Genomic DNA, 20,151 nt, shown 5'->3' with positions numbered 1-20,151 from the left:
TGTGCAAAAGAGTCAGACACAACTGAGCGACTAAAGAACAATTACTTCTCTTTTTATCTAAACACTTATTAATTTGTTTTTAAATGTACAACTGTGATCCTTTTGAAAGGTAATGACATACAAAGCAGGAAGTAGAGAACTCTGCTTTAGTAAAGAACTTTAGTCCTTTATTCCAAATGGCCGTCCAGTTTTCCTAACACTAGCTATGCTTAGAAAATCCTTTTTCTCCCCTGCTAACTCAAAATAAATTTCTACTTCTGGACTCATTATTTTGTCCCACTGTTTTGTTGGTCTATTTCTTTCTTTTTTTTTTAAATTAAAGAGCATAATTGATTTACAATATTGTGTTACTTTCAGTTTTCCAGTAGTCATGTACGGATTTGAGAGTTGGACCATAAAGAAGGCTGAGTGCTGAAGAACTGATGGTTTTGAACTGTGGTGGAGGAGGAGACTCTTGAGAGTCCCTTGGACACCAAAGAGATCGAACCAGTCCATCCTAAAGGAAATCAGTCCTGAATATTTATTGGAAGGACTGATGCTGAAGCTGAAGCTCCAATACTTTGGTCACCTCATGTGAAGAGTCGGTCATTGGAAAAGACCCTGATGCTGGGAAAGATTGAAGGCAGGAGAAGAAGGGGGCAACAGAGGATGAGATGGTTGGATGGCATCACTGATTCAACGGACATGAGTTTAAGCAAATTCTGGGAGATAGCGAAGGACAGGAAAGCCTGGCGTGCTGCAGTCTGTGGGGTCTGTCTTGTTCCTGGCTGTCTCAAGGTAGATGAGCAATAAATTTTGGCTAAACAGAGTCATGGATGGATGACCGAACTATACCTTCTGTCCCTCCTGGCTGTACACAAGCCGTTCCTCCCAGCACCGCCCCACCCCCACCCCCTTGCCCAGGAGGCACCTCTGGCCGGGCCTTGCTCCAGGGTACACCACAAACAGAACACTGCCCCATCCCAGAGACAGTCTGAGAGGCTTCCTTGGAGACTTCCCCTGTGCCCCATGGAACCCCACCCCTGGGTCTTCCCCCACCTCGGGTCACGTTCCCCCCACTACCAGTCTTTCCTGGTGGATTGGGTCTAACCGGAGGGAGTGACTGCTCCTGGGAGGTACTTAAAGATCTTGGCCAAATCCGGCTTTCCCCCTGGAGGGGCAGAGGTGAGGACCCAATAAATTAACCTCTGACTGGGGTCTTTTTGTGCTCACACCCCAGGGTGTAATTAGCTCCCCTGTCCTCAGAGTCCAGCTTCCCTTTGGTCTCCAGGGCATCACGTGACTCTGGCACAGTGGTCACCATGGTTCAGGGGTCCCTAACAGGGGAGGGGCTTTGGCGGAAGGAAATTTAACTTGATTTTTCGCTGGAGAAAACCTCAATTTCTGTCTGAGGGGAAGACAGGGTTTTCATCTTCTGCTGCTGCTGCTAAGTTGCTTCAGTCGTGTCCGACTCTGTGCAACCCCATAGATGGGTAGCTGCTTTTAAAAGTAAACTCGCCCTTTCAGGTAATCCACACCACCAGTTACCTGTCCTAGAAACTTCTAGAAACCCCAGGATCTGGGGTGGGGGGGTAGTTTTCACATTGGTGGCAGGTCATATAGCAATGGGGACAGATATCTTGATGACTTTCTCTCATGGAAAATCGATGATTCTTCCAGCTTGAACCCAGGTTTGACAAAAGCTCACGCTGGGGCTTCCCAGGTGGCACGAGTGGTAAAGAACTGGCCTGCAACGCAAGAGCTGTAAGAGATGAGGGTTCAGTCCCTGGGTGGGAAGATCCCCTGGAGGAGGGCATGGCAACCCACTCTAGTATTCTTAGCTGGAGAATCCCATGGACAGAGGAGTCTGGAGGATTACAGTCCATAGGGTTGCAAAGACTCAAATACAACTGGAGCTACTTAGCATGCACACGCCCCAGGCTGGGAGTCTAGGACAGTGTGTGTCGTTCAGTGTGGGGGGAACTCTTTCCTCAAATGAAACAGTTCATGCCACTGGCATCTATAAGAGACTCAACAATCACTTAGTTTGCTAAACTTTTATTTGATGACATGTACATCTACATGTACTAATCATGGTGTCAGTTTGTTCACACAATGAAGCCCTAATGGACCTGATTTTGAAATCAGGAGCTGGAGAGCCACAAGCTTGAAAGGCCAGTTCACTCCCATGTTTTGTTTTGCTTCGACCCAAGGATAACTGTGATACACACAGATGAAGAGCTGCAAACGGAAACCGTTTCCTTTTTTCCTGCACCCTCAGATTCATCCAGAATTTTGAAATGAACTGCCACGAGAAATCTGCTGAATCACTAACAACATCTAGCAACTGTTCACATCCTTTAGTTAAGTCACTAGATAATTAGATAGTCCACAAAACTCTAACAGAATATGAATTACTGTGCGCCGTGTTGATACGTTTTGCCGTCAAACAACGCAGCATCACAGTAGGACAATAACATGTGGATTACCAAGGGAAACTTCTTTCAGAGTGTTTGTTTGATGATAGGGCATTTGCAGGACCAACTCCTCCCACTTGGAACCTTTCCTATCAGCTGCATTTACAAGAAAATTAGATTATATGCAAATAGTGAAATCAACAAAATGGATACCTGTACCAAAACACTGATGCACAAAAGGTAATATTTTGATAGTCTCTGGTGTGACTTGTTTGGCTTATGAGACATTCAAATAGTCACTTTTTTAAAAATAAATATGTGAAAAAGTAGATTCGGATTACTTCTTTGAGCATACCTTGGGCTTCTCCAGGATACTGTCTGGAAATCATTGAGCTCGGATAACCTGGCCCTCCCCCTCCTCCTGCACACAAGGAGACAAGGCATTCTGGTCTATTCAGAGGGTACAAACGATCAGCCAATTTTTAAAGAATATTTTCCCGTCTCTTCCTATAATGGGAGATTTGGTCTTCAGCCTCAAAGAGAGTCTGGGGGGGCATGGGATGGAAGTAGAGCCAGGGGACCCAGGAATGGCAGAGTCCTGCCCTCTCCATCACTCTTTTCTGGCTGCAGGTTTCCTGCAAGGGTTTTACCCACATGGGAATCCAAGTACCAGTTTTAGTAACAGAACCTTAAAGCAAACACTTCAAGGCGTAAGTGGGTAGGGACCTTACCACCTTCCGGTTAGAGAACTGGAGGATGGACACTGAGAAGTAGTGGGAGGAAGTGAGGTCTGCAGGGACGCTCCTGACTTAACCTACCCGGTGGTCAAAGCAGAGAGGATATAAGGGAGCAAAGGGCTGCCGACCTCTTTACCTCGCCAGGCCCTGAAGAGAGAGGTTGGCTCACCATCCAGAAAAGGAAGCAGGGAATGGGGGAGAAAGGCCAAACATAAGCGACCATAACAGTGAACCAGCCTGTGAGTCACAGTGAATGTTCTAGAACTTTTCCAATGTACTTCGTGACTCTCCATCCTCTGAGGCTGTGTCTAGGAGGAGGTGAAAAAGCAGGCCCAGCTGAGGAAAAAAAAGCACGGGGCTATGTCTCCCTCCCTAACTCCTTCCACCTAAGACCTTACACAGCATTTACCTCTGAGAGTCGAATCTCTACAAAGTGAGCTCCTAAAACATTCAAAGGTCAACAAGAGCAACTTTGTTCCCGACTTGGAGCCTCTTTCTTCTTCAACTGCTCAAGTGCAGATGGTCCCCACTGTGTTCTGTGGATAAGTCAGAAAAGCTCAAGAGGAGAAGCAGGGTGTGTTGGGAAAGATTTTTCACTTCCTGAGACTTTCTAAGTCTTTGAACATGTTGATCTCCCAACCAGGCCTCCAGAAAACTCCAGCCTCAAGGCCTCCTACTCTGACAAACATGACCTCAAACAGTGCCACCCTTATTGAGGGAGATGGGTCAGACGAAGGGAGAGATGACTAGAGAATGCCACGGAGACACACTCATCTACAAGGGATGGCTGAGTGGGTTTGCGCCGACCTCCTGTCTCCACAGGTGTCCCCAGGTGTGGGCCTTCAGGGGCTCCTAGGAGGGGGGTCAGGGCTCTCGGCCTCTGAAGCCTCAATTGGTGGCTCACCTGCTTCCTAAACTGCACTGGGCTCCTCACCCACCATCTGACTCTCTGCCCACTTGGGTTCCTGTGCCCCCGCCTTCCCCTGCTGCTCCTTCCCCTCCATCCACTTGTTGACACAACCCAAATGACTTCTGCCATCGTTCTCACCACTGGAGGCATGCAGAGGGCTCTGTGGCTTGGCCTCTGGACCCTGTGAGGCTGAGGTTGGTGACTCATGGGCCTGGGGGACCCCAGGGGCCTTCTGGTCCGGTGCATCCTGGCCGGAGCCTGGCCCTTTCTTTGAAACCTCTGGCTTCTTCCTGGGGTCTTCCAAATTGACAAGGACATATGAGACAGGGCCCAAGCTCACCTTTTTCTTCCTCATGTAGGCAGGGCTCTTTGCCGAGACCCAGCCCATGGCCTTCTTCTTTGGGGGTCCCTCCAGACCACCATCTTGGTCTGACCCAGAGGCAACTCCCCGGCTTGCAGCTACATGAGGCAGGTTGCTGGGAAACTTCCAGGCACATTTTACTGGGGCCTTCTTCAAAGCCGACCCCTCCTGCTTCACACATGGCTTTTTGTTGTTCCTGACATGTTCTAACCTCTCCCTATTTTTACCATCATCAGCTTCAGGATGCTTCAAGGAGGCTGAGCTGTGGGAATGGCTGCCTTGGGATTTCTTCCAGGGCACTGGTTCCTGCTTGGGAGTTTTTTTCTGCTTCTTCCTCCTGGAGTGAGTAAGAGCTCCAGCCTTTCGAACCAAAGGTTTAGGACCGTCACCCCCATCTGCCACGTCATTCCAGCCATCCGGGTTCTCCATCTTCAAGGCAGAGCCCCTCTCTGCAGCCCTCCCTGGCTCCTTCTTGACCTTCCTCCCTGCTGCTGAAGCCAAGGATGCTACCGCTTGGGCCTTGGCAAGATCTTGTGCCCTAGCTTCCTCCTGGCTAAGCATTTCGGCATCCATATAGTAGATGATTTGCACCACAGCCCCCAGAAGCACGCCCAAAGCTTCTGCCCAGTTCTCGGTGGACCGATTCTGGGTCTTGGGTGGTGAGGCCCTGCTGAGTTCAAGCAGGCGCACCACATCCTCCAAGGTGCGCTCCTCCGCGTCCAAGAATTCATTCAGGTTTTTTAAGAACTCAGCATCCTGGGTGGGGTCCCTACAGACTACTCTCCAGATGCCCCCCCTTCCTGGGAACTCTCGGGGTATGGCCCTCAGATTCACACCCTCCCCGACCTCAACGAGGGCAGCTTTGGCATTTTCTTGCCTCAAAAAAATCTTGTTGAGCACGGAGTATGGGCCCAGCGGGGAGAGGACCCCATTCAAGGTCTCCTCGATTTCCGCTTGGCCACAGTCCTCTGGAATGCCCGTGACCAACAGGGACCTGTGGATGTCCGCTTCCATTCCCCCGGCACCAGTCCTCCAAAAGGTTCGCTGCCATGGTCATGGACACCGCGGGGCTCGATTCCCAGGTGTGCTGAAGCGTCTACGAGGCGGACCGAGCCTGCAGCGGTCCCTCAGCAGCAATCCTGAAAGATGACAGGAGAGGGCGGTCAGAGAGCCGATAAACACGGCCAGGCTCAGAGATCTCAGCTGCGCCCTCCAAGGTGGGCCTGCAAGAGGCCTCGCGCTTTCCCAGGGCCTTCCTCCCCAAACCGGGCCCCGGGTGCTCACACGTGTCCTGAAATCTGCCGAAAACCGCGCTCAGCCCCTCCCACCCGGCCTGGGGACAGGGATACGGCAGCCCCGCCTCTGAACGCCCAGACGAGCCACAGAGAAGCCGCCGGGCTGGCCAGGTGCCAGCTCGGGCCGCTCCAGTACGGATGCTCTGGACGAATGGGCCGGGACGCCAGCGTCCGCCCCTCCTAGGACTCCCGGCACCTTGGCTAGGACTCCCGGCACCTCGGCTAGGTCCCAGCAACCGCGCGGAGCCGAGGCAGGCATCTCAGTGCGCGCTTGCGCACTTGCTCCCGCCATCTGCCCGCGGTCTCCATGGCAACCGGTGGTTGCTTCCGAGCGCGTGGGCTACGCAACTGGGCCTGAAGAGCGGCTGGGAACGCGACTGTTAACCTATTGACCGAGCCAGGGATTTGCATGTTCTCCGATAGCCCCTCCTGACCCAGTCTTTCAACCCTTCTCTACTCAAAATGTGGGCCTCCAGGATGGGGGTTGGGGGCGCTGACTTCCGTGGCTGTGCCAACTACCCCTCTTAATTCTCCTCCTTCCTGTTGGGTTCAGCCAACAGGACCCTTAGGAGACATCAGAAAGCGTAAGGCGAGAGGAGAGAGCGCCTTCAAGCCCTCTGAGTTTCCCCAACAAAAGCCACAGTTTTTGTTGAGAGCCGTCTCAGCTACATTTTCTTGTTCCTGCAATATCCAGAAGTTTCTAGAAATGTCTTGACTTCCCCCGCTTCCCCTCCAAGCCTGGGGATATGGCTTCACATTTCCTTGCCGGTTTCTTCAACCTCCTGCCTTCAGGCAACCCCTTTTGTTTTGTTTTGAACACCTTTATTAATAATTAATGAAATGCTCCTCAGTGACTCAGTTTGGGTTTTCCTGTCAGGCCCTCAGTGATACAGCTAGCAATGAGGCTTCCTAACTGCTCGGTATTAGACTAATAATTTGAGCTCTCTGAGTTCCTTGCTCTTCTTCACACTAGGAATATCATTGATTCCAGGTTCAATGATTTGCTGAGAGTTTTCCTGGGACTCAGAAACATCATAGTGTTCACAGTTACGGTGGTGTTGTTTAGTCGCCAAGTCGTGTCTGACGATGTTGAGACCCCACGGACTGTAGCCTGCCAGGCTCCTCTGTCCATGGCATTTTCCAGGCAAGAATACTGGAGTGGGTTGCCATGCCCTCCTCCAGGGGATCTTCCAGACTCAGGGATCGAACCTGAGTGTCCTACTTGGCAAGCGATTCTTTATTCGAAATTATAGTTTATTACAGGAAAAGGATACTGCTTAAGGTCAGCAAAGGGAAAAGAAAAGGGCAGTCTGGGAGAGAGTTGTATGGACGGGCTTACTTTTCCCAGCAACGTGTGACAACACGTACAGAGTATTAACCAGGGAAGCTCACCTGCGCCTTAGTGTCCAGGATTTTTTTTTTTTTTTCCCTGAGTCCATTTGCATGGAGCATACTTGTGGTTGACCTTAGTTACTCAGCCTTCGGTACCTTCAGAAATCGAAGAGATACCGCAAGGCCCAAGGCCACGACCGTCACTCACATTTTAGTACAGGATCCTGTAAGGCTTAGCAGTTACCCAGGAGTCACAGAAGGACTAAGTTGGTTCTTTAAAATAGACAGGGTTTGGGGACTACCCTAGTGGTCCAGTCGTTAGGACTCCAGGCTGCCACTGCAGGGGGTATGGGTTCAATCCCTGGTAGGGGAACTAAGATCCCACATGCCATGCAGTGTGGGCAAGAACAAAAAATAAAAAAATAAAAGGTACAGAGTTTGAGCAACCCAGATCTGTTAAGTCTTCACTGCATGGATGCCTATAAGTGTTTCAATCAGGGTTCAGTCAGAAAAGAAGATTCTGAGTTAAGCATTCCAAAATATTTGAGAGACAATTTTAAATTTGTTTTATATATATGTATGAACATACAAATATTTATTTGTGATTACATATATAATATATAATTCATATAATTATAAATGTGTATTTGTATGTATGTATATAGGCATGTATGTGTGTGTGTGTGTGTGTGTGTAAGAGAAGTCAGCCGCCTGCCCCTTCTCCCATCAGTGAACCACCCACAATTATCAGTGGATCTAAAAATAGTTCTGAAGCACCCTTGGTAGGAGTCCTGGCTGTGGTTTCCATGACAACACTTCCAACTGCAGTTTCCACAACGATGGGTCCCTGCAGCCCCGACCCTTTCACCCATCTCTGCACTTTAGAGTTACCTTGGCATCCTCTTCTCCTTTTCACCTTAAGGTTTTTATTTTGTTTTCCTGTGTATTTTGGATGAGAACCCACAGAATTTCCATAAATACTAAGGTCCCGGGGGATCTGGGCTTCCACCCAGATTTCCCCTCCCGAGTAAGTTGTAGTAACCCACCCTGGTGGTTCTGTGACTCATCTGACTGGTTCTAGCCAGTTTGTGCTGTGAGAGCTCCTTCTTGCTCCAGAGTTTCTTCAGTTTGTACTTTCTAAATGTCCCAGGACATGGCTTTCCCCCTCATCGCTAACCTCCAGACTGCCAGCCTCAGCATCTGATGTGAGTCTCTACACATATTTCTCCAGCTCATGTAATCATTAAAAATACACAGATCCTAGGGAAGTCCCTGGCGGTCCAGTGGCTAGGACACTGTGCTTTCACTGCAGAGGGCTGGGTGGGCACTAAGATCCCACCAGCCTCACAGCATGGCCCAAACAAACAAAACCCACAGACCGTTTTCAAATACCAATAATTTATTTATTTTTTTTTAAGTATTGTTAAAATACTCCAGGAAAAAAAACAGGAGGGGAGGGGGATAGATGGAACAAACTGGCTGAGAATTGACCTTGAAACCCTTTGTTATAGATGGAGGTCATTACACTATTCTTTCTGCTGTTGTTTTCATTTTAAAGTTTCCAAAATGAAAAAAAAAAAAAAAGTTAATGAAAGCAAACGCCTTCTGTCTTTGGTATTTTCTTTTTTTGTGGTTGTTTTTTGCTAAAATGGTTTACAGAAAGAATAAAAGTCGTTCCCATAGGATTTTATTGTTTTGATCCTGACTCATAAAATAGAAAATAAAATATCAAAAAATATCTTGTACTGTTTATCAGAGAGACAGTAGTCTTGAAGCAGGAGCTTATTTCCAGAGATTGAACCTAGCCGGCCAGTCCACCAGGGGCTAGAGGCTAGAAGCAAAGTTCCCCAATTCTTACCCTGTTTGAAAGCAAAAATGTTTCAAGGAGGCAAAAATTGCAAACAGGTACAAAGTTTATTATTACAGACACGGTGACACAGCACAACATATAGGAGAGCACATAGAGAAGCAGTTTATTTATTTAAGTCAGAAGCAGGGCAGAAATACACACCCAGAGAGGTGTGCGGGCTTCCTGAATGAGGAGGTGCGCAGTGAAGGGGTGATTTAAATCCCTCATCGGAGAAGGCAATGGCACCCCACTCCAATACTCTTGCCTGGAAAATCCCATGGATGGAGGAGCCTGGTGGGCTGCAGTCCATGGGGTCGCTGAGAGTCAGACATGACTGAGCGACTTCACTTTCACTTTTCACTTTCATGCATTGAAGAAGGCAATGGCAACCCACTCCAGTGTTCTTGCCTGGAGAATCCCAGGGACAGGGGAGCCTGGTAGGCTGCTGTCCATGGGGTCGTACAGAGTTGGACACAACTGAAGTGACTTAGCAATAGCAGCAGCATACAGGACAATCCTTCCTGGTCTTTGTTTACATTTGACCAATTATCTTGTTTCTCTCGTCACACCTGCGTGGTCTCAGGACTCTCCCCAAGATGCGTGAGCAACTTTTCTCCAAGATGGATCCCACCACAGATCCAAAGGGTTGGACATGACTGAAAGTCACGCACATGCTGTGGGTGCACGTCCACACTTGATTTAGGTTGGAGCCCGCCTGCCTTTTTGACCCCCAAGGAGACTTCCTGCGTAGACAGGGAAGTCTTCCTTGACCTCAGGAGTGGTCGTCTTGTCTCCTTACTTCAGCAGAGCTCGGCTTCTGTCTCCTGCTTTGTCCTTGAAGTGTCTGGGTGACAAAGCTTCGATTTTACTCCACTTGACAAGCACGGTGTCCAGCCCGGGGGCCCATCTGTTTCCTACTTCAGTGCTACAACTTTCTTGCCTTTTTTTTTTTTTTAAAGACTTATTTGTTTATTTAGTTTTGGCTGCAGTGGGTATTCAGTGCTGCACTTGGGCTTTCTCTAGTTGCGTCAAGCGAGGGCTGCTCTCTAGTTGCGGTGCGTGGGCTTCTCGTTGCGGTGGCTTCTCTTGTTTCCGAGCACAGGTTCTAGGTGCGAGGGCTCAGTAGTCGTGGCGCACGGCTTAGTTGTCCTGAGACATGTGGGATCTTTCCAGACTAGACATCAACTGGTGTCCCTTGCATTGCAAGGCAGATTCTTAGCCGTTGGACCACCAGGGAAGCTCCAGTATGACAACTTTTAAAAGTGAAATTCATATTGTTAACTGGTTAGAAAGAGACACCCCACCTCTCCTTGTTTTGTTGAAATATTTAACCAAATAAATATATGCCATCTTCTTTATTTAAATAATTATTCTCATAATTCTAGAGAACTGTCATTATCAAGTACTTGTGTGTGAAGTCGCTCAGTCGTGTCCGACTCTTTGCGACCCCATGGACTGCAGCCTACCAGGCTCCTCCGTCCATGGGATTTTCCAGGCAAGAGTACTGGAGTGGGGTGCCATTTCCTTCTCCAGAGGATCTTCCCCACCCAGGGATGGAACCCGGGTCTCCCACGTATAGGCAGACGCTTTACCATCTGAGCCACCAGGGAAGTCAGATAAATGAAAAAGTATACATAAAAATGGAATGAATGGTGATTTATCCACCACCCCACCCCTAGCTTAAGGACTGGCACATTTCTGTGTTCATTTTGGTCTTTTTCAGCCATATGCTGTGCTGAGCTAAGTCGATTCAGTCATGTCCAACTCTTTTTTGACCCTGTGGACTATAGCCCACCAGGCTCCTCTGTCCATGTGATTTCCCAGGCAAGAATACTGGTTACCATTTCCTCCTCCAGGGGACCTTCCCAACCAGGGATCAAACCCGTGTCTCTTGCATCTCCTGCATTGGCAGGCAGGTTCTTTACCACTAGCACCCCCGGGAAGCCCTTTCCAGCCATGCTCTTCCACAGTTCTCACCTTAAGATGTTTGTACTTGCGTTCCTTGTGTGATTTCCTGCTTGTCATTCAAACTTTGGTCCAAATGTCACTTCTGAGAAGCCTTACCAGACTTGACCTAATTTACGGAAGTTTTCCCTCACGTGTGTGTGTGTGTGTGTGCGTGCTCAGTTGCTCAGTTGTGTCCAACTCTTTGCAATCCCATGGACTGTAGCCCTCCAGGATCCCCTGTCCATGGGATTTTCCCGGTAAGAATACTGGAGCCGGTTGCCATTTCCTCCTTCAGAGGATCTTCCCAACCTGGGGATCGAACCTGAGTCTCCTGCATTGGCAAGAAGATTCTTTACCACTGAATCACCTGAGAAGCCCTCGCCTCCTCACATACCTTCACAAAAATCACTATCGCACCACATTGACTTATTAGCATGTAAGTTAGCATCACTGTGTAACAAACAATTCCCAAAGTGGTTTAAAGGTAGTACATACACCATCTAAAGTTGTAATCCCCATTACAGTGGAAGCCCCCTAAGGGTAGACACCTTGCCTGTCTTCTTCACCGTCAGACTCTCAGAATCTAAAAACTGTGTTTGCCACAGAGGGACATTTAATCATTCTCTGTTGAATGAATAAATGACTATGCCCGTTGACTGTCTTGGGTTGGAAATCAAGTCAGCCACTTGGACAACCGCTGGAACTCTGAAGCCAGAGAATGAGACACTCTCTTTAAAAATAAATAAACAAGAAGTAAGAGAGAGGGTTGCCTCTGTCTGCAGTGCTGAGAAGGAAGCCAGAACAAAGGAGTGCTTATTCTTCAGTGTAGACAGGTAAATAGTAAACTCCACATGAGAGACGCCCGCCCTCCCCTGCCCTAGAGGGAGATTTTTTTCCCCCTGATGACAGTCAATGAGGCCAGTCACTCCAGATAGCCATAAATACTGTGGGTGGCCACTCCCGGGAAACTTTCCGATCTGCAATTTCTCTGCCTCCTCTCTCTAAATTCAGGTCCCCGTAGCCAAATCAAGGTTGGAATGAATATTCACAGCTCACGTCCTCTCCTCACCCCCTTCCCCATCACCCCACATATATATGTTTTCAAAAATCTCCACTGCTTGTAACAGATCTTACCACAAAAATTTACTTTTTATCCTGGCAAGCTTTCCCAAGGATTTCTTAAATTCCCTCTCCCTATTGGTCCAGCTAAAACAATTGCCAGATGATCAGAGTCAATGAGAGCCATCTTCTAGGACAACCCCTGTTGGTCTGGCTGCAGTGCGTGCTGGGATCCAGAGATAGGGAGGGCCAGAGGTAGGGAAGGTGTAATTGGGAAGAACAAATCTGACTCCATATTGGATCTGTTTCTTTTACTTTAACCTTCTTGTTTTATTGCTTCTAAAGGAATGTTGCCTGTGGTTTAAAGTATGCATAATGGCCAATCTCCAGGAACCTTGTTTCCTATGCCTGAACATTAAGCTAAAAATACCTTTGTTTAGGGAATTCCCTGGTGGTTCAGTGTTTAAAACTCTGTGTTTCCAATGCAAGGGGCGAGGGTTTGATCCCTGGTTGAGGAACTAAGATCCCACGTGCCATGATGTGTGGCCAAAAATAAATAAATAAAATAAAATACCTTTGTTTAGCTCACAGGAAACTTCCTGATCAGGCTCACCTGTGAATGGCTGCAGGAAGAAATGAACATATCTCCTCTGGAGTCTGGCTGGAACCAGGAAATAGTTAAAATAACTTATCACCTTTTGGGGAGGCTTTCCTGGCTCAGTGGAAAAGAATCTGCCTGCAATGCAGGAGACCTGGGTTCAATCCCTGGGTCAGGATGATTGAGGAGGAAATGGCAACCTACTCCAGTATTCTTGCCTGGGAAATCCCATGGAGCAGGAATCCTGGCTGGCTACAGTCCATTGGCTCTCAGAAGAGTCAGTCATGACTGACTAAACGACATCATCTTTTTCACTTTACATCCTTAACTCTCCCTCTTTGTTCTATAGAATAAACTAGCATTCCCCCCAGGGAAGATGGTTCTTTGGGACACTAGTCTACCATCTTCTAAGCCTGCTGGCTTTCCAAATAAAGTTGCCATTCCTTGCCCCAATGATTCTTCTCTCAGCTTATTAGCCTGTCATGTGGTAAGAAGTACAAGCTTAGACTTGTAACAGGGTGATTTGAGGGATGGATCTGAGCCCCTGAATATGCCTACAGGCTCTTGTAATCATTATCATCATTACTACTATCATTATTTTATTAATATATAAAATTACTGTTATTATGAAAATACAGTTCTAGTACTGTTTATACAGCAGTGAACGAGGCAGACAAAAATCCAGGAGCCTGGCAGGTAAGTGGAATAAAGTCTTTCCAGATGAGGAAGACAGCCAGTGCAAAGGCCCAGGGGCTGGAGAGCATGAGATGTTTGAGGAACACCAAGGAGGCTAGTGGCCTTCCCTGGTGGCTCAGACAGTAGAGAATCTGCCAGCAGTGCGGGAGACCTGGGTTCAAACCCTGGGTCAGGAAGATGCCCTGGAGGAGGGCATGGCAACCCATTCCAGTATTCTTGCCTGGGAAATCCCCTTGGGCAGAGGAGCCTGGCTGGCTGCAGTCCATGGGGTCGCAAAGAGTCAGACATGACTGAGTGACTAAGCACAGCACAAGGAGGCGAGCAAGTGTGGCTGGGGCAGAGGGAGGGAGGGGAAAAGCTGTGAGTTGTGATAAGAGTTGTGATCAGAGGCAGGAGTTGTGATCAGAGAGTCCTCTTGGGAGGACTCAGCTTTTTCTCAGAGGAACATGGGAGACACCATGGGGTTCTGAGCAGATGTGTGATCTGATCTGAATTTAACCCTCACGACAGGCATGTGGACTAGAGATTCTCAACCCATTATAAAGAGGAGGACGCTGAGTCTCAGAAACCACACATCCAGTTTGTGGGGGAGCCAGGATTTGAACTTACATCTGTCTGACTGGGTGCCTCTGACTGGGGACTTGGACCTCAAGCAGAGAGGGTAAGGAGGGCAATCTGGTGACCCCGGCTCCGGAACTGAGCAGAGAAGACTGGGGAACACGAAGATCCACAGAGTTCCCTGAGCAGCGCTGTGTCTGGCAGAGATGGCCAGCTGCTCTCATCAGAGACCCTCCTCTGTCCCCTTGCGTGCCAACCGGAGAACAAACCTCATGGCCAGTCCTGAGAGATGTGATTATCCAAGACCTCTCTGGAGAGGATCTGGGCTTTACCTTTCTCGTTCAGTTTGTATTCCTCCCATCATTGTAGGGTTTTCTGGACTCTCAGAGCCCCCTGGGCTTCTCTATGCAAGACCTCGGTCACACGTGACCTGGATCACACCTCCTTGTCCTTCAGGACTCAGCTTCTTCCAGGAAGCCCTCCTTGACTGCCCAAACTGGGTCCAGCATCCCTTTAAGGCTCCTTTGGCCCAACTCTGCCCACTCTGGAGATGGGTCTGTCTCCCCGACTGGACTATGGGCCCTGGGAAGGCCAAGCTGGGGCTGTCACTGGTCACCACTGTCTCCCCAGCACAGGTCAGACACAGAGGAAGGGCTAGGGGAATACTCTTATTGGAAAAATTTGCCATAAATACCCCGAAGACACTAATGCAAGAGGAAGGAGGTTTAAGGTGATGGTTTAAGACAACTTAGGTCAAGCTCAGGCTCAAACCCAGACTCCATGACGTCAGAGCTGGGAAATGTTAAACACATTGCTCCATCTCTCTAAGCCTCAGGTTTTCTGCCTGCAAAATGGGGTGCTGAGAAACTCTGGGGGATGATGATACGAGTAATGGGGTCTGGAACACGGAACTCACTCAGCACACGTCAGCCTCCCTTACTATCATCACCCAAGACGGGGAAATTAATGATTTTCCTGACAGTCACTTGTTTTGTCTTTTCCTAATTTGGGGAGGGTGGGGAGCAAGCAATAAGTAGTGGGTTTTTTTGTTGTTGTTGTTGTTCATTTGCTTTTTTGGCAAGCAGCATATGGGATCTTAGCTCCCCTGAAAGTGAAAGTGAAGTCGCTCAGTTGTGTCCGACTCTTTGAGACCCCATGGACTGTAGCCTACCAGGCTCCTCTGTCCATGGGATTCTCCAGGCAAGAATACTGGAGTGGGTTGCCATTTCCTTCTCCAGGGGATCTTCCCAACACAGGGATCAAACCCGGGTCTCCCGCGTTGCAGGCAGACGCTTTAACCTCTGAGCCACCAGGGAAGCCAGGGATCAAACCTGTATCCCCTGCAGTGGAAGCAGAGTCTTAACCTCTGGCCCGCCAGGGAATTCCTAAGCAATAAACTTTTTAATCTGATTATAGAACATTTAAAAAAGAGCAATCTATAGCTATTATAGATTGAAAACACTGAAAAGAGTATTCAGTACTCTTTCCCCACAAATTCATGTTGCGTGCAGAATCTCTTTACCATCTTTTTAGAAGTAAAATCTCGACTCTCCTACAATCATAAAGTGGACACATGCCAAACATCAAGAAAGCTAAAATGAATTTCCTTCATACATAGAAAACTGGCTTCTCCCCGCATCAGGAGAGGGAAATTATTTGTCCACCAAGACAAAATTCATTCACGTGTCTGTGGACAGTGATCGTTTGCATTGTTTTGTTATCAGCAATTTACAGAGAAGTGAAGAATTCAAAGATTCAGAGACCTCATAGAATCAGAAAACCTGAAAAGGGGTGGCAGATAATGTCAAATTTTCCAGCAAAGCCACCTGTCAGCTTTTTAATACACATCAAGGTCTTTCACAATTTTTCCCATCAGAAACAACAGAATACAAAATATCCGCATTCATCTCACCTATTATGTTTTAGGAAGCTTTATTCTCTATGAGGTGTGTTTGTGTTCTGGGTCACAATAAAATATATTTCTTACCATGGACCATGGTCAGTGTTGTGTGAAAGCCACTGTGTGTGTGTGTGTGTATTGTGTTTGGCTTTTTGCAACTCCCTGGACTATAGCCCACCAGGCTCCTCTGTCCACTCAATTTTCCAGGCAAGAATGCTGGAGTCCTATTAAACACAACCTAATTAACTACTCCCCTATGGATGAACTTGGGGGTTGTTTGGATTTTTTTTTTTTTTGCTATTTCAGATGAAGAGCTGAGCAGTGTCGGGGAGGAGGTTTGGTTTGTACGTTGCTTGGAATCAGATGGGACTTCTTGACTTGTTTGAAACGATTATGCTTTTTCAGAGACACGCTGTCTGGCTTGTACGTTTTCATTGCACGGAACGAGAATCTAAAATATACCCCCATGGTTCAATAACACAGACCTGGCAACTCTATCCCCTCCCAGGGCCGTTCTGAGCTCTCTCTCTCTCTCTCTCTCCCCTTCTTTGGAAATAACCAACAAAACCTTGGGATTATGTGTTGTGGGGAGAGACGTGTTTTCATCTGAGCTGGGGCTCGGGTTACAGCCGCCAGCTGCAGTCCCTGAACTTTCTCCGGCAGCTCTCTCCACTCTCAAGGCGAAGAAACAAGCTTCCAAGGGAGGAAACGTGGCCAGGAAACTGGGAGGCCCCGTGTTCTCTTTCTTTGCTTGATTTATTTTTTCTAAAAAAAAAACAGCCACGCGGCAAAATAATCCATATGGTAAGACTGCTTGAATCTGATGCTCAAAGATAGTCAAATCTATTGTGTTAAGAGATGCATGGTTTTGTAATAAACATACATATCTACAGAAAAGCAAGGAATTGTTTATCACAAAGCAGAGTATGACTTACCCTGGGGGAGGGAGGAGCCTGTGATGAACAGGGCACGTGGGGCTTCTGAGCTGATCATTTCTTTTTTTTTTCATTTTTTTTTATATGTAAGTGACACCCACCACCACCTTTTTTTTTTTTTTTTTTTGGCTGTTCTGGGTCTTGCTTGCTGCACGGGCTTTTTCTCTAGTTGGCGGTTGGGGGCTACTCTCTAGTCGGGATACACAGGCTTCTCATTGCAGTGGCTTCTCTTGTTGAGGAGGGCGGGCTCAGGGGTGTAGGGGCTTCAGTAGTTGGAGCTCAAGGGTTCTGTAGTTGCAGCTCCCGGGCTCTAGAGCACAGGCTCAGCAGTTGTGCACAGGCTTGGTTGCCCTGAAGCATGTGGGATCTTCCCAGACCAGAGATGGAACTGGGGTCTCCTGTATTGGCAGGCAGATTCTTTACCACTGGGCCACCAGGAAGCCCCGACCATTTCTAGATGAGTCATCATATCATGGAGTTTGTTATGTTTATTTGTTAAACTATGATTGGGGCACACGTCTGTATGCATGTTACATATTCCATGACTTTTAAAAACATTTTTTTTTTTTTACAAGCAATCACTCATTCAGGGTACAGTAGTAAAGTGCCTGTTATGTCTGTCTTCTAGAATATTCCACGAATGAAAATCTGAACCTAGCAGTACAAGCACACATTTTAAAAACACTCATAAAACAAATGCACAAAACAGTCAGGTGAAGCTTCTCTCGTTCGTGTTGTGGAGGCCGATTGCATTTCTTCCTGGTGTCTGGAAAATGTCACAGAGTGAGAATAGTCTTGGCCAGTGGCTAATCCTTAAGTAAAGGCAACCCTTAACTAAAGGAAAAGAGAGAGAGAATAAACTGTTTTATTTATTTTCTAAAAGATGATGTGTTTTGTTGTCTTTAAATTCTTTGAACACTAAGTTGTGTTTACATTTGCAAAAGGTTATAAATATCTACTTGAAGACGGCAATGTGGCAGAAAGACAACTGGTAAACCAAGCTTAAGAAACAGCATGAAGAGAAGTAGATCATAGTCTCTCCTGGGCTTGAAAGATATCGTGTGGAGGGGACAATCACGTATATTTGGGTGTGGAGGAAAAGGGACCCTCCTACTCTGTTGGTGGGAATGCAAATTGGTGCAGCTGCTACGAATAACAATATGGAGTTTCCTTTAAAAAACTAAAAATAGAGCCAACATATGACCCTGCAACCCTACTCTTGGGCATACCTCTGGAGAAAACTCTAACTCGGAAAGACGCACAAACCCAATGTCCACAGCAGTGCTATTTACGATAGCCAAGATGTGGAAACCACTTGGAAGGTGAATGAGTGGATCAAGAGGATGTGGTATGTACAAGGGACTCGTGCTCAGCCACAAAAAAGAGTGAAATAATGCCATTTGCAGCGACATGGATTGAACTAGAGATTATCATATGAAGTGAAGTAAATCGGACAAAGAGAAATATATGATATCACTTATATGTGGAATCTAAAACAGTGATGTAAATAAACTTACTGACAAAATAGAAATAGATTTACGGACAGAAAACAAACTTATGGTTACCAGAGGGGATAGCAAGAAAGTGGGCGGGGGGGGGGAGGGGAGGACATAAATTAGAAGTTTGAAATTAACATATACACACTACCATATATAAAAAGATAAGCAGCGAGGATCTACTGCATAGCATGGCTTCCCAAGTGGCTCAGTGGTAAGGAATCCGCTTGCCAGTGCAGGAGAAACAGGTTCAATCCCTGGCTTGGGAAGACTGCTTGGAGAAGGAAATGGCAACCCACTCCAGTATTCTTGCCTGGGAAATCTCATGAACCAAGGGTTACAGTCTATAGGGCCACAAAGAGTCGAACATGACTGAAGCTACTAAACAGCTGTATAGCATAGGGAACTATATTTAATGTCTTGTAATAACTATAATGTAAAAGAATCTGAAAAAATTATATATATAATTTTAAACATACAGAAAATATATATTTAGTATATTTAAAACTGAATCACTTTGCTGTACACCTGAAGCTAATACAACATTATAAATTAATTATATTTCAGTTGTTTTTTTAATGACAAATTTAAGTCCTAAATGCCAAAGAACTGGGCTGTGGAGGACATTAATACAAAAAAAAAAAAAAAAAGACAGAGGGGTCATGGGAATGAGGAACACACATCTGACCCACGACTAGAGAGATTTTATTCCAACTGAACTAAGATTTATTCAGAAATGAGGCCACCTCCAAGGCCACCCACTCACACACCAGGGAGGTTTTGAGCTTAGAGACTGAAGGGAAAAATGAATCAGTTGTACATCTTTCTTCTTCTTTCCTGGCTAGAGGTGGCATTTCCATTTAAATGCTCCATGACCATCTCACCCTATTTAGCCCACTTGTTTTTTTTCCCCCAGTGCCAATTATATAGACATTCTTTATCTGATTATAAAATTCATGTATGGGACTTCCTTGGGGGTCCAGGAGTTAAGACTCCACATTTTCAATGCAGGTGGACCAGGTTCGATCCCTGGTTGGGGAATTAAGATCCCACATGCTATGCAGCCAAAAAAAGAAAATTAAAAATAATGTATGATTGCTATGGGAAAACCTCAATAAACATGGAGAAACTATCCTTCATTTTGGCACCATACACAATTTTAACATTTTACTGTAGAAAATTTTGCTAATTAAAGTTGGAATACTGGTTTTTATAATCTCTCTATTTTTATTCATTTATATTTATTTTTTAAATGAAATATAATTGATGTACAATATTATGTTAGTTTCAGGTGTAAGAATATGGTTTTAAGTCTTTGAGTTAAACTCAGTTCTACAGAGGACTTTAAAATAAGCCATATCCGTCTTCTCGTGCTATATAATAATAATAATGAAAGTGAAAGTCAGTCATGTCTGATTCTTTGAGACCTCATGGACTGTAACCTACCACACTCTTCTGTTTGTGGAATTCTCAAGGCAAGAATATTCGAGTGGGTTGCCATTTCCTTCTTCAGGGGATCTTCCTGACCCAGGGATCGAACCCAGGTCTGCTGCATTGCAGGTGGATTCTTTACCATCTGAGCCACCAGGGAAGCCACCGATAATAATAACAATAATAGTAAAAACAACACCATCGCCATCGGCATCCAGGGCTGCCATATGTGAGAAAGGAGGTTTTGTGAGGGAATCAGGACTCCTGTGTTCTGCTCCTGCGTTGTCACCAACTTGCCCTGCGACCTTAGCAAGTTCCTCCTCTTATCTGGTTTTAGCATCTTGCCTATGAAATGGGAGGATTGGAGAAAGTATAGAAATGGTTCACAACCCTGGCTGCATGATAGAGTCATCCGGAGAGCTTTTACAATCACTGATGCCTGCACCCCACCCCAGAACAACAGCTTCAAACTCTCTGAAGGTGAGACTAGGGCATCCCGATTTCTTAAATGTTCCCCAAGGAATCCCAATGAGTATCCAAGGTTGAGAATCACCATCCTGTATCTAGGGTTCGTAGTCAGTGGTTTTGAGCGAGAGTAGGACCCCAGATAAATTTGTTTTCTGTGTCTGTGCGTCTGTTTCTGTTTTGTAA

At 46.7% G+C, this 20,151-nt stretch overlaps 1 protein-coding gene and 1 long non-coding RNA gene across 2 annotated transcripts; one reads left to right on the top strand and one right to left on the bottom strand.

Annotated features, from left to right (window-relative positions):
* Positions 1–2,021: 2,021 nt before the first annotated feature.
* PNMA8A (PNMA family member 8A) lies at positions 2,022–6,339 on the bottom strand. The gene is given in 3 exon segments (XM_061388744.1): positions 2,022–5,421; positions 5,423–5,543; positions 5,689–6,339. Coding segments are annotated over 2 exon segments (1,416 nt in total). The 5' UTR covers positions 5,462–5,543; positions 5,689–6,339; the 3' UTR covers positions 2,022–4,044.
* Positions 6,340–15,951: 9,612 nt separating this feature from the next.
* LOC133230809 (uncharacterized) lies at positions 15,952–19,474 on the top strand. Its single transcript, XR_009730973.1, has 2 exons — positions 15,952–16,442; positions 17,518–19,474. It is a non-coding gene; the product is annotated as an uncharacterized LOC133230809 (long non-coding RNA).
* Positions 19,475–20,151: the final 677 nt, after the last annotated feature.

Source organism: Bos javanicus, chromosome 18 (genome assembly GCF_032452875.1).
Source record: "Bos javanicus breed banteng chromosome 18, ARS-OSU_banteng_1.0, whole genome shotgun sequence".
In the NCBI taxonomy this organism is placed as follows: Eukaryota; Metazoa; Chordata; class Mammalia; order Artiodactyla; family Bovidae; genus Bos; species Bos javanicus.
The sequence above is the reverse complement of the archived record's forward strand: the minus strand, read 5'-3'. Positions and strand labels throughout refer to the sequence as shown.